The sequence below is a fragment of the Elephas maximus genome, chromosome 11, assembly GCF_024166365.1.
Source record: "Elephas maximus indicus isolate mEleMax1 chromosome 11, mEleMax1 primary haplotype, whole genome shotgun sequence".
Taxonomy (NCBI): Eukaryota; Metazoa; Chordata; class Mammalia; order Proboscidea; family Elephantidae; genus Elephas; species Elephas maximus.
Window position 1 is genome coordinate 66,352,997 of NC_064829.1, and position 14,735 is coordinate 66,367,731.

General features: G+C 43.5%; 1 protein-coding gene across 2 annotated transcripts in view; it reads right to left on the reverse strand.

Annotated features, from left to right (window-relative positions):
- Window positions 1–14,735, reverse strand: part of ATP8B1 (ATPase phospholipid transporting 8B1) — a 144,696-nt gene that overhangs the window by 45,374 nt on the left and 84,587 nt on the right. For both annotated transcript variants that reach the window (XM_049901839.1, XM_049901840.1), the window contains exons 3-4: window positions 2,112–2,209; window positions 1,059–1,172 (exon numbers count right to left, since the gene is read on the reverse strand). In XM_049901839.1, coding sequence (XP_049757796.1) covers window positions 1,059–1,172; window positions 2,112–2,209 — 212 coding nt within the window. The remainder of the gene's footprint in view (window positions 1–1,058; window positions 1,173–2,111; window positions 2,210–14,735) is intronic.

Below are 14,735 nucleotides of genomic sequence, written 5' to 3' on the forward strand. Positions count from 1 at the left end.
TATTCTAGATGTTTCATATAATAGAATCATACAATACGTGGAACTCGCTTTTTCCCTGCTAGAAGGAAGTGAGGGAAAACGTAGCCTACTTGCCACACAATGGCACCTTAAAACTTTGGGGTGTTTATCTCTACACAAGCCTATCTAAAACATTTTGGATAGCAGGACCATGCTTTACTATTAGGTCAGCAAGCCTTGTATTCTACCAAATCAATTGAGTATTCATTTCTCTCTTGTATCTTTTCTCTTTTTTTCTCTCCCCTCTACTCCATGTGTCCCCAGGCCCCACTCAGATGCACACTCCACAATTTTCATAAAACCTTGGTGGGTTTAGTAGCTGGGGCAGGCAAAATCATTTTCCAAATCCAGTGTTTGACAGGAAGATTCTGATAAGACACAGTGGCTATATTATCCTTTGTAACCTGCACATCAGGTGCTAAAGGTTGGTTCTCTGAGTGCTAACTAGAGTGTGTGCAGAGTTCTCACGACTCTAACTATTCTTAAACAGATGGTAACATATGCTAGAGAATAAACCTAACGCTCTTCAGATGTGTGAATACTTGGCCAAATTAAGGAGGAAAAAAAAACCTCAGACAAAAAAGTACGCTTTTTCCAGTGTAAAAACCAGTTCACCAAAGTATTTTTTTATATACTTGACCCAAATATTAATAAAAATCAATATTATTCTTGAGGACGTAGGCATCTAACTACAAAAAAATAAAGGGCAAGCATAGAAAAGAAGTTTCAAAGGTATAAATGATTTTACAAAGATTTTAATTTTATTCACTTCAGGAAGGCCAGTTTTAACATTCATGTCAGTACGAAATAAAAATTTTTAAGAATACAGAATTAGAATCACATTTCCGTTTCCTCCCTTCCCTTGTTTCTTTAATATTCACTGAGCTGATTCTGTGTATGAGACGCTGTCCCCTTACCTACAGAACCCTGATGTTAATACAAAAAGCTTTCAAATTATTCCCATTATATGCTTCTGCAGCTTAAAATGTTCATGAGTCACCATAATTCAAAATGAGTATTAAAATATCAAAGGGTATTACCTGTAAGATAAGAAGGATCAGGAAATAGAAATTGGCTACTCTCTTAAACTGCTCAAACAAATTCAGTGGTAGAAAGGTAAACACATTGTACTTGTATGTTCTAATTGCATTAGTCTGTTGGAAAAAATAAGAAAGCCATTCTAAATGATGCCACACACTTATAACAATATCTATACATCTGCAAAAATCACGAAGTCCCATGGCCTACAGGGATACAAGGATATAATCTGTCAGTCAGAAAGATATCAAGATTTTGTTCAAGCTTTTAGTTCAAACCAAGTCTCAAAATGACTATGTGAAGGCTTATGTTAGAAATAGTAACAAGAGACAAATATTTCACCTCAAAAGTCTTTGGCTAATCAGACCTTGACTAAGTGAATCCTGTCAGATTCCTTGGTCCATCAGAGCCTCTTAGAAAACTGGGCAAAGGTACACGCCAGCAGAGGGAGATGCATTACCACTCTTGCACACGCCAAGAGGAGATGAGGCTAGACTTGGGCAAGGCAGAAACAGAAACATCCTTTTTTTCAGGGAGTATGGGGGCTACTATGTAAAAAAGAGTATAAAGGATCTTTCAAGGACTTCTTACATTAAGCCCACACTTAACAGGTGTTTTAAGGTGTAATAAGCAGGTGCATTACAGTTATAATAAACAGTTTTTGAGCTGAAAATATCTTCAAAGTCTCTTAATTCAACACAGGTAGAAGAGGGGGAGATAATTAATATACTTTACAAACGCATTATTTCCAAATTTTTTATTACTTTCGAACTTAAGGCTTCTGTTACATTACTGCAATTCTTTCATAAAATATTTCCAATAGAGCTTGCACATGGCATAGGGAAATTTCCAGTCAATATTATTTTTTGTTGCGGGGGCGGGTTCAAGCCACCCCACCCTCAGCATAAGCTTACTGTGATAAATAAAAGTGACATTCTACAGAACTACCAGTAAGTATTAAGAGTCTCATGCCAGCGGCTATCTAGAAAGCATAAGGGATGCTGGAAAAACCTGGCTTCTGATAAAGATAATTTGGGAAGTTGAAATCAACTTACCGCATATTTGCTCTCCTTAATACAAAAGAACTTTGTGTTCTTAAATTGAGGTTGTTCATGGAAGCTTCGATCATTTGCTTTGACTTGCCATGTACAATCTTGAAAAAAGAAGGAAACAAGTCTAACAAGTAGAAAATTAACATATGTAATAACTTTACCAATTGCTAACAACATTTTTTTTCTTTCCAGTCTATTCATTTCTGATTCATAGTGTCCCCAAATATGTTTCCAATGGCTGATTTTTAGGAAGTAGATCACCAAGCCTTGCTTCCACAGCACCTCTGGGTGGACTTGAACCTCCAATCTTTCAATTAGCAGCCAAGCACATTATTAACCTTTGGCACCACCCAGGGACTCCCTCACAGAACACCAGAATTTTAAAGAAGTAATCCTCATCGAAGCATGGCTTGAACAAAAATTTAAGAGCCCCTGAGATTCATAGCCAAATTAGGTTAAAAATTTTTTTTTTTTTTTGGTAAGCGCATTTACTTAGTTTGTAAAATTTGTAACATGAAATGCTCAGTGAATGAAAAAAAAATCAAAGGAAAAGGGCATCACCGAGTAATTCAACACTTTGGAGTGCGGATCCTAGATCAGTGCTGTGTACTGCTTTGCTCTGACCGCCAGAACCTATCATCTTTCTAAATTCGTTTCGTGTAACATCGCATTTATAGTGCCGAATGAACTCAGTCCGTTCCATCTCCATGCCTAAATTCCAGGGAACTTTTCAGCATCCTCAACTCTTTGCTGCTGGGGAGAATATTTCTCACACAATTTCTCCCACTAAGGGTAATGTTTCAGGAAGCAAAATAGCGCGTGGGCATATTTGCCTTTTTGATCAAATCTTTTCTTTGGAATAGAGAGCTTTTCTAGACACATGGGCTGTAAGGCTAATTTACAGAAAAAAAAAAAAGGACTCTTGCTCCATTTTGTAGAAGGAAATTATTGACAAAGAAGAGAAATAATGAACTTACTAGCAAAAAAATGCAACTTCACCATATGGCCCTTTAGTCAAAAGGTAGAGAGATAACGAACAATGAATGTGTCTAGCAAAACCATCAAAGCAGTGTCTAGAGACACACTTACATGGGTCAGGTGTGGCTCAAAGTTATGCCTTGAGTCTGACAGAAGCTAATGTCGCTAATACATTCAAATATTGCTAAATGATTTTCAAAGCCCCTGGGTGGTGCAACAGTTAATGTGCTCAGCTGCTAAATGAAAAGTTGGAAGTTCAAGTCTACCCAAAGGCATCTCAGAAGAAAAGCCTGGTGGTCTACTAGTGAAAAACCAGCCACTGGACACCCTGTGGAACACCGTTCTACTCTGACACACATGGGGTCGCCATGAGTCAGAACTGACTACACGACAACCACCACCAAAATGATTTAGAGCATTTCCACAGCCATCGAGTCCTTTGACCATCACCACCTGGAAAAGCTCCAATTCTAAACGGCAGTAAGCTTAGCTTTATCCCTCAACCACTCCATTCTGGTTCTGAATCCTTACTTCTAGACACACCAATAACCACTAAGCTGCATTGGTTGGTGGAATCTGCAGCAAATCAACAGAGTAAAAAAGTCAGAAGTTTAACATCCAAAAAGAAAAAAAAAAAAATGCCGGAGAGAGAAATGGCCGTCGGACATGAATAGGCAGTCATACAAAAGGAAATTCAAATGGCTCTTAGATATATGAAAAGATACTCAAGTTCATAAGAGAAATGTGATTCAAAACTCCGGGGAGGTACCGATTTTTGTCCACTGTATTGGCAAAGATTACAGGGTTTGATGACACACTGGGCTGAAAAGGGTGTGGAGAAACAGGTCCTCTTCTGTGGCCTCTGGGCAGAGCTATTTAGGCAGCACAGTACTAGGCATAGTTTTGTTCCCTTGTGTGTAAGGTTGCCACGAGTTGGGGGTCGACTCAATGGCCGCTAACAACATCATCATCATCAAAATTTAATATACATGTTCACTTCTAGGAATTTATCCCCCATTTTTTTTATATATACTCAAGCATGGGAGAAATGACATATTTCGGGGCTATTCAACGCAGTCCTGTTTATAAGAACTATGAGAAACAACCTACACGCCTACCATAAACAGCTGGTTAAACATCCATACAATAGAAGCCTATGTAGTCAGCAAAAAATTTCTATGTACCGAAAGCGCAGATCTCCAGATTACACTGTTAAGGGACAAAAGCAGAGGGTGTCCACCATGCTACGCTTTCAGCTATGTGAAACAAAGAATACATAATATGAACACGTACGTGTACACATACATGCACATGAGTATTTATGTGTATGAGTAAACCTGCTGCTGTCAAGTCAATTCTGACTCATAGTGACCCTACAGGACAGAGCAGAGCTGCCCCCATAGGGTTTCAAGGCTGTAATCTTTACAGAAGCAGACTGCCACATCTTTCTCCCCCGGAGTGGCTGGTGGATTCAAACTGCCAGCCTTTCATTTAGCAGTTGAGTGCTTTAACTGCTCAACTACACATACGTTATGTGTATGTGTATCTATTGATACGTAAGGGTGCATACTTGTAAATATTCTTTGCACACTTAAGTGTGTGTCTACTCCCTGGAAGGACATACAAGAAACTGGTAAGAACAGTTGCCTTCTGGGAAAGGAAACCACATGGCTAAGAGACAGAAGAGGCAGGGAGGGAGACTTCCTTTTCATTGTATACCCTTTTAAAATAGGAGTTCATTTACATGTATTACCTGTTTTCATAAACAGGTTTGTGATTCAATTCCTTCCCTCCAAAGATTTACATATAAAGTAAATATATAAGTTGTTTGATTTCCTTACGGTTGTTATTATACCATTATATCTAATCTTTTTATATTGTTAAAGTGGTAGTGGGATGGTACCAAAAATAAAAAAAACCTACTGCCATTGAGTTGATTCTGACTCATAGCAACCCCAGGTGACAGAGCAGAACTTCCCCATAGAGTTTCCAAGGCTATAATCTTTATGGAAGCAGGCTGCCACATCTTTCCCCTGTGGAGTAGCTGCTAGGTTTGAACTGCTGACCTTTCAGTTGGCAATCAGGCACTTAACCACTGCACCACCAGGGCTCCTCAGTGTGATGGTGGGTGGGGATAAGTCAAGATGGGAGAATACAGGGGAAGATAGAAACCTATGCAGTCATGGAAAGGAATCACGCCTGTGCTCAAAAATATGGTAAATCTTAAAAATAAATTTGAATGAAGCCAGACACACAGACACACACAAATGTATCATATGGATCTATTTATACACAAAGTTCAAAAACACACAAAACTAAGCTACAGCGCACAGGGACATATGTAGGAGGCAAAGCTATAAGGAAAACCAAGAGAGTTGTTACTATAGAAGCAAGGACAGAGGTTATTGCAGGGGGAAGGGCAGAGGAGGGTAAGAGATATAAAAGGACGTGGGGTGGGGCCTCTGGGGTGCTGGCAATGTTCTTGAGCTTGAGCTGGGTGGCAGCTGTACATATCTTCACTTAATAATTATGTGCTAAACTATATACTTATGTTCTATGCACCTTTCAGTATTTTAAAATACAGGAAATGAAATACAAATCAAAAAAGAAGCAAGAGCAAGCCAGGAAGAAGGGCCATGATTGAAGCTAAACAGTCCAGGATGCAGACGATGGAAAGGAGTCAGCATAGATAATGGAATTCACTCTTAGTTGAACGAATGAGACAATCAATGATCTAAGTCCTTTTAAAAAGAACGGTCATGCCAAGTTCTCAGGGGCTGTGACTTGATGTGTCCTGGGTAAGAGTGCCTGTGTGTGTGTGTGTGTGTGTGTGTGTGTGTGTGTGTGTGTGTGTGTGTTGGGTGGGGGGTACTAAGTGGAGACGGGCACGTGGTCTGTGCTCACCCCTGTGCATGTCTCAGCACTGACTCCACCAGCCAAGCAGTAAGTCTTTGGGTGCTTCCACTCTAACCTGAGCCCAGAACAGGCAGCTTCTCAGCTAACGGGCCATGAGGTAGAACAGAAGGTGAGATTTAACAGTCACAAAATCTACCCTGCTGAGGACAGTGGGTGGAGCTCATCCTACTAATGTCATAGATTCACGTGTTCTTCAATTAGGATCAACCTCCACCCACACTCGCCATCTCCAAGGCACGTAAGTGGAGACACTGGAAGTCAACTGCAGAAGTGTTATTTGCAGCAGTGGTTCTCAAAGTGACGGTTTCAGATCTGCTGTATCAGCATCAGCTTCATCCGGGAACTTGTCAGAAATGCCAGTCCTCAGGCCCCATCCCAGAACTACTGCATCAGAAACTCCAAGGGTGGAACTCGACGACCTGTGTTTTTACAAGTCTTCGAGATGATTCTGATGCATGTTCAAGTTTTAGAACCATTGATTAAGAATAAGAACTAGAACACATTTCAAAGAGAAACCTTCTATGGATCAGTCATGCTCCTTGCCATCAAAGAAATTACTGTCTAGGGAAGGTGTCTTAGGGTGAGTTCCCTAGAGAAGCAAAATCATGAGGCATATAAATAAACATAGAGTGAGATTTACATCAAGGAAATGGCTCTCGTGATTGTAGAGGCTAGAAAGTCCCAAGTCCATGGGTCAACCTGGAGGCTTCTCCTGACTCACACAGCTGCAGGAGCTAATGAACCCAAGATTGGCAAGTCAGATAGCAGTCCTCTGGCTCACAGGCTGAGGAGGCTGAAGAACAAGACCAGCAGGTAAGCTGATAGGTCAAGTCCCAAGAACTGGAGGTCAGATGAACAGGAGCCAGCTGCAGAATCCAGAGAGAGCAAAAGCCTTGCCAGAAGGTTCACCTATATTGGATGCGGCCCACACCCCCGATAAATTCTCTTTTAACTTATTGGCTGCTTGTAACAGATCTCATAATGGATGTGATTACATTATACCAGATCTCATTATAGAGCTGATTACGTTACATCAGATCTCATTATGGAGGTGATTACGTCATTAAATAGCTACCAAACTACATTACAATGGCCAAACCACTGAGAATCACGGCCCAGTCAAGCTGACATACAACCTTAACCATCACAAGAGGGGTAGAGACAGATACCAAAACACATACTTCTAAGACAATGTCCTAAATGTAATGATACAGACAACACTTACCAGGATGGGAATTCTAAGGAGGGACAATGAGCCCAGCCAGGGTGTGGTGGTGTCAGGGGACACTTTTTTTTTTTTTTTAATTTTCATTGTACTTTTTTTTTATTATTATTTTAATTGTACTTTAAGTGGAAGTTTACAAATCAAGTCAGTCTCTCATACAAAAATGTATATACACCTTGCCATGTATTTTTTTTTTTATGTATTATGTACTCCTAGTTGCTCTCCCCCTAATGTGACAGCACACTCCTTCACTCTCTCTTTTTTTGTCTATTCGGCCAACTTCTGCCCCCCTCCTGCCCTCTCATCTCCCCTCCAGACAGGAGATGCCAACATAGACTCATGTGTCTACTTGATCCAAGAAGCTCACTCTCCACCAGTATCATTTTCTATCCCATAGTCCAGTCCACTCCCTGTCTGAAGAGTTAGCTTTGGGAATGGTTCCTGAGGGGACACTTTGTTGTTGTGGAGAATATACACAGCAAAACATACACCAATTCAACAGTTTCTACACGTACAATTCAGTGACTATGATTACATACTTCAAGTTGTGCAATTATTCCCACCCTTTTCTGAGCTGTTCTTTCCCCATTAACATAAATTCACCTCCCCCTAAGTTTCCTATCCAATCTTTTGAATTGCCCTTGTCAATGTGATCTCAGGGGTCGCCTTCTGAAGGTGGAGCACCTTGAGTTGAGTCTTACAAGCTACTCCAAAACTCTGCTGGGAAAGGGAAAGGAGAAATGTCAGTGGAAGGGCATTCCAGGAAAATGCAACAACAGCAGCCAAAGCACAAAGGCGGGAAACAGCCTGGCCTGGGTTCCAATGTACAGAGCTGGCTGTTGCAGGACCCATCACGGCTCACAGGAAGGAAGGGCAGGAGACAAGCCAAGAGCCAGGCAGATTGTGGGAGCCTGGCACACCAGGAGCTTAAACTTTACCAATGGAGATCTCTCACAGGCTTTAAGAGGGTAGTGACAAGGTCAAATCTATGTTCCTGATAGGTCACATTCACAGCAGTGAGGAGGATGTATTTGAAGGGAAAAAAACTAGAAGTGGAGAGAAGACAGATTCAAGAGCTATAAGGCTCTCTGACTAAATATGGGGGCAAAAAAGAATGAGAAATTAAAAATAAATAATAAAGAGAAAAAAGTGACCCCATGATTCTAGTTTGGGTGATGGATGGATGAGCCACAGACGAACTAGAGAACACAGGAGGGGTAAGTTTGGGTGGGTAGGTGGGGGGGCAATGCATTTTAGAGTCCACCCAGAGACACCTCGGAAGAAAGGCCTGGCAGTGTACTTCAGAAAAATCAGCCACTGAAAACCCTATGGAGCACAGTTCTACTCTGATATACATGGGGTCACCATGAGTTAACTTGATGGCAACTGTTATTATCTGCTTGACTGGGTGGTATTTGTCATTCAACTCTGTCATCCCCGTCTCCCCCCCTCCACCCCCCGCCCCTGCAAAAGAAAGAAAGGAAAACACAATAACTGACAGATTGGAAGCAAAAACAAAAGACCAACCATTGCTGCTTGCTTCTGAAAATACACAATTTCACTCCTTGTTTTGAGTCCTTTGCTACAGTCAAACGGCAGTTGGTTAGAGATGCAAACTCACGTCAGAATCTGCATTTTAAGGAGAGACCCAGACTTTCAGATGTGCTGTTTATAGACCTATTAAAATCACCTGCGGAGCTTTTAATACTCTGCTTCCTCCTCTAGAAATTCTGATTTAGTCAGTCTGGGGTTGGCCCAAAAAACAACAACAAAAAAAACCCAAACCCAATTTGGACTTATAGCGACCCTATAGGGCAGAGTAGAACTGCTCCATAGCGTTTCCAAGGAGCAGCTGGTGAATTTGAACTGCCAACCTTTTGGTTCACTGCCCAGCTCTTAACCACTGCACCACCAGGGCTACTTAGTGGGCCCAGGTGATCCTAATTTGCAGGTAAGGTTGAGATCCACTGTTTAAGAGCCGTGTTTCTCAACCTTTCTTCTGCCTCCATCACCCTGGGGGTGATGATTCTCCCAACAATATATTTTCTCATTGAAGCAAAACTCTGTAGGTTTTGAGCAAAGGAAAGCTTGGGGTCTGGGTATTAGTATTTTGAAATATGGTCCACCCCTTCACTGAGAATCTTGGCTCTCAAAGTGCTTTTCAAACTTGACCTTGCAGACAAATGTCACATGCAGATTCTGATTCTGTTGGCCCAGGGTGGGGCATGGGGTTCTGCATTTCTAACAATCTTCCAGTTCAATTCTGACTCATGGCAAGCCCATGTGTGTCAGAGCAGAACTGTGCTCCATAGGGTTTTCAGAGGTAGATTGCCAGGCCTTTCTTCTGAGGTGCCTCTGGGTGGAGTCAAGCCTCCAACCTTTTGATTCACAGCAGAGCATGTTAATTGTTTCACCATACAGGAACACCTAACAAGCTTCCAGGTGACTCTGATGCTGCTAACAGGTGGCACACTTTTGAGCAGCAAGTGTGCTGGTGGGATGAGCCGACTATTCTGATATAAGAGTGAACCTGCCTGGGCATCAGAGCCAAACCTAAAACTAAAACCCGTTGCTGTCGAGTCGATTCCGACTCATAGCGATCTGATACGACAGAGTAGAACAGCCCCATAGGGTTTCCAAGGAGCGCCTGGTGGATTCGAACTGCTGACCTTTTGGTTAGCAGCTGTAGCGCTTAGCCAAACCTAGTTCTTTTAAAAAATATGGATCCTCCCCTTGCTTCCTGCTTGCCTTCAAACCTACTATATCAGCATCTATACTATGTTATCTCCAGGGGGTAGAGTTTTAAAAGCTCTACAGGTGGCTGCGTGGATACAGGTGGTCTCACCCACAAGCACGGTTGAGAACCCCCAGTTAGTGCTTTTAGGGTGACTTCTATTATTAAAAACCTGCACTGGAGATGCAGTAAGGAAAACAACATCCACGTTAGCTCTCCCTGAGTAGGAGCTTCTGGTCGTAAATTACATCACTCAAAAGCAAGTTTTATAAAATGAGAACAGCACAGTCTCATTACCGGCCACCCCCACCCCCACCATAAATCACTCAGCGCAGAAACAAACCCCCGCACTGATTTTACGGGCTACCAGTTACTGGAGCGTCCTTAAAGTCAAAGCAGTGGAGGGCAGTTTAGAGCCGATCAGAGAAAGAAAATAAGTAGCCAGCGAGGAATTTCCAAGTGCGGTACGTATCAAAAATTCAAAATGCATCTGATGAAGTGGAGAACACAGCTCCTCCCTCAGCAGGTATCATGGATTTCCTCGGATTTGTGTATTTCATAAGGAGCCCCGGTGGCGTAACCGTGCTGGGCTGCAAACCAAAAGACTGGTGGTTCGAATCCACCCAGCAGCTTCTGAGGGAGAAAGACCTGGCAATCTGCCCCCGTAAAAATTACAGCCAAGAAGACCCTATGGGGCAGTTCTACTCTGTCACACGGGGTCACTATGAGTTGAAAATCGACTTGATGGCACCTAACAAAAATAACATATTTCAATGGACAAGCTTGATCTGGCTTTTTTTTTTAATTAATTTTTTTAGTGACAGATAAAAATTAATTCGTAAATGCTCTAGAAACCCATGGCCTCCTTGTGAATTCCGCTAAAAAGATGGTACCTTTATCTAGTACATTGCTGCACTCCCTCTGTTGACACCACATCCACTCTGAAATTATGCCCAGAGAAGTGAGAACTTCCTGCTTGTTTGAATGAGGATGTGGTGATGCCTTTAATTCTTAACAATTAAAAATTCCATCTTCAATACTGTCAACCAATGATCATCTCACCTGAACATAAAGTACAACGAAACTCTGAATTAGGAAAGGCTTTGAAAGAAATGCAGTTTTATGTTTTCAAGTACAGAGAGTGACCCAAACCAGTCCAGAAGCAAGGCTTTAAGGGCTGCCCTACAATGAAGAGATAGAACGGCCTAGCTATTCATAGGAACTTGCTTCAAAGATACCCAGGAGCTGCTCTGTAAGTGGCTTAATAGTCCTCAGACAATCATGCTTACATTATAATGTGGCTTTTCTTCTTCTTAACAAAGATAAACGACACTGAAATGTTTGAGAAGTCTCCACTTTCAAAGCTGTAGAATCGGAACTGTTCGGGTTTCGTATACAGGAATCACGCTTCTGCTCTAGCCTCACACGCACACGAAGGTATGTGAGCTGGATAAGTCTATACACCAGGAAGCCTGGGTACTAGTGGGTGTCTGTGGCTGTGTGGGGTGTGTATGTGGGCTTATGGAGGGGGGTGAGGGGGAGGTGGGTAGGACTGATTAAAAGGGCTCCTCTCCTGAAGCCATTACCTAAACTCACCCTCTCCCCCGAAAAATATGCTATTTACATGGGTAAAGCAAATCACCTGCTCTCACTAAGGATTACAGTGCTGTGTATTATCTTGTCTGGAGTCTCTGGGTAGTGCAGTGAGTTAAGCACTCAACTACCAGAGATGCCTCGAAAGAAATGTCTGGCGGACTGCTCCCAAAAGGTCATAGCCTTGAAAACCCTTTGGGGTGCAGTTCTACTCTGCACACATGGGGTCACCGTGAGTCGAAATTGACTCAACAGCAGCTGGCTTTTTAGTTTTATATTACCTCATGGTCAAGAATTTAAAATTCTGTCACTTCCCTGGGAAAAGGCTGCCAACATTCTTGGCCATTTCTTGCCACTTCATCCTGTATCTCTAACTGCCAGCTAGATAGTGTCACAAGTGGATATTCCACAGATATCCAAACCATCAGGTTCAATACAGCAACCTTCTCCTTGACCTACAAAGGGGCTCCTCCTTCTCCATTACCCACCCCCATGAACGGCTCCATTATCCACTGAGGCACAATGCAGTTTCCAAAGGCGGCTGCAACAGGATCTCCCACCCCACATGCTCACCTGCAATGTGACCTTATTATTCCCTCATCAAGAAGTGGCATCTAATTTCCCCCTCCTTGAATCTGGGCTGGCCGTAGTGACTCACTTGTAACTAGTAGAAGGTAGCAGAAGTGATGCTGCTTGACTTCCATGACCCGGTCAGAAAAGGCCATGCAGCTTCTCTGCTTTGATCTCTTGGAGCTAGTTCTCAAGATGGCCCCTCTCAGGATGCTCCCCTTTGGAGCCCAGCCACCATGCTTTGACAAGCCTAAGCCATTTGGAGGTGCTTTAATTGCAAGTCCCAGTTGAGTCTTTGAGTTATCCCACTCAGGCCCCACAAGGGAAGTGAAGAAGTCTCCAGGAGATTCCAGGCCCCAGCCATTCAAGTCACCTCAACTGTTCAAGTCACTCCAGCTGTTCAAATCACCCAAGCTATTCATTCACCTCAACTGTTCAAGTCACCCCAGACATTCAAATGTTCACAACTGAGGACCCAGATATCATGGGGCAGAGGCAAGGCATCTCTGCTGTGCCCTGTGTGAATTCCTGACTCACAAAATCTGAAAGCATAGTGAAATGTTTACTTTAGGCCAATAAGTTTGGCGTGGGCTTTTTATGCAGCAATAGGTAACTAGAATACCCACTGAAGTGCCCAAAACAGAAAGCATTCCTGATGCCTCCTTTTCCTTCAGCTTTCATGTCTAATGGGCCTACAAATGTTACCAAACCAAACCCACTGCCATCAAGTCAATTCTGACTCATAGGGACCCTACAGAACTGAGTAAAACTGCCCCTTAGGGTTTCCAAGGCTGTAAATCTTTCAGAAACAGGCTGCCACATCCTTCTCCAGTGGAGTGGCTGGTGGGTTCCAACTTCAGACCTTTGGGTTAACAGCTGAGAGCTTTAACCACGGTGCCAGCAGGGCTCCTCTTCTGAACGTTAAATCCTTCATATATACCATGATCTGTCCCCTTCTCTCCATCCTCACCATCTTGGTTTATGTCCTCATCATTTTCAACTTGGATAATTGTCTACTCCCTTCTCCCCACTGTTGCCAAAGTGAGATTTCTAAAATCAATTCATGTATCCAACAGTATTTATTGAGTGTCTATTATGTGCTACACATGCAATAGACATGGTCCCAACTCCTATTAAGCCAACAGTCTAATGGCGGAGGTCTTCATTTGCCAAACAAGGAAAGTACAAGGGGCTCTGAGACCCTACAACAGGGGGAACAGGTCTAGTCTGGGGTGAGGGACAAAGGGGGCTTCTCTAAGGAGGTGGCACCTAAGCTGGGACCTGAATGATGAGGAGCTAGTGTCAGAAAGGAACTGCTCTAGGCAGAGGGAACAGCAGGTATAGAGGCACGGGGGCGGGGGGGGGAGGGGTGGGAAAGGCTGTGTGAACAGGGAACCAAGAGCAGAACAGAGGCTGGAGCACAGTGCGCATGGCTGTAAGCCACAGGGAGCCAGCCCGGTTGGGAGAGGAAGATAGAGGCCAAATCACAAAGACCTCAGTGGCTAAGGGAAGGAACTGAAATCTGATTCCAAGTACAGTGGTATCTCTTTTCATGTTGAAGAATGGATTGAGAGGAGCAAATGTGGCCACAAGCAGGAGGAGGCTACTGCACACCTCATCTTATTTTCAACCTACAACTCTTCGATGGCTCCCTGAGAGCTCCAGGATATTGTCCAAACTCTTCAGCATGACTGCCCCTGACCTTATCGCCTAGGCTCCAAGAATTACTCACAGTCCCTGGACCTTCAGCACCTTCAAGCCTCCCTTCCTGCCTCAGTACTCATAGCTGCCTCTGCCTGGACAGCCCTACTCCCAACACCACTGGATAGATCTACCTCTCACACTTTCCGTGGACTCAGCTCAGGTGTCCTCGCCTCCAGGAAGACTTTCATGGTCATGGAAGGCCTCTGAAGAGCCCCTGGTTCCCTACTGTCACATCTGTGAAACCTCTCCAATGCTTTCATTCACAAATGCCCGCTGAGCTTCTACAACATGCCAGACACAGAGCTGGACACCCTGGAACCAGCTCCGAATGAGACAGATTGGACTCTAGGCCCTTGTAGGACATAGAGATTAGCTGCAAGATGGACCATGTATACAGAGTTACTCCATTTTTAAATTACACCATGATCGGTGCTAAAAAGGACATGATCAGAGCACACACTGATCCTCTCTCTTCTCATAGCGTCCTCACTCCCTGGGTTAATTTCAGTTCCTCTGCATGCCACGAGCATGTCACACTCCCTCCTGCCGCAGTGCGTGTGTGCGTCCCTATCTGGAGCCGCTCCCCCTCCCCTCCCCCTAATGAACTCCTCCTCAGCCTTCAGATGGCAGCCTGGACACACCTTTCACAGGGACACTTTCCCTGGCCCCTGCCCAGGGCAGACCCCTTTGTTCCAGATCTCAGAATAGAACCACAGGTCAACCCACTGCAAGCTCAAGTCACTGAATGAGCAAGGGTTTTTTTTTGGTCTGTTTTTCTTGTAAGCTTTAGCTTTGTTCCCGTTGTTTTATACATGCCTGGGCAGACTTTTGCATAGAGCTTTCTGCCTCGCTATTCAGAGACACTTATGCCTTGACCTGTAGATGTGCTGAACCACCTGATGCCCCA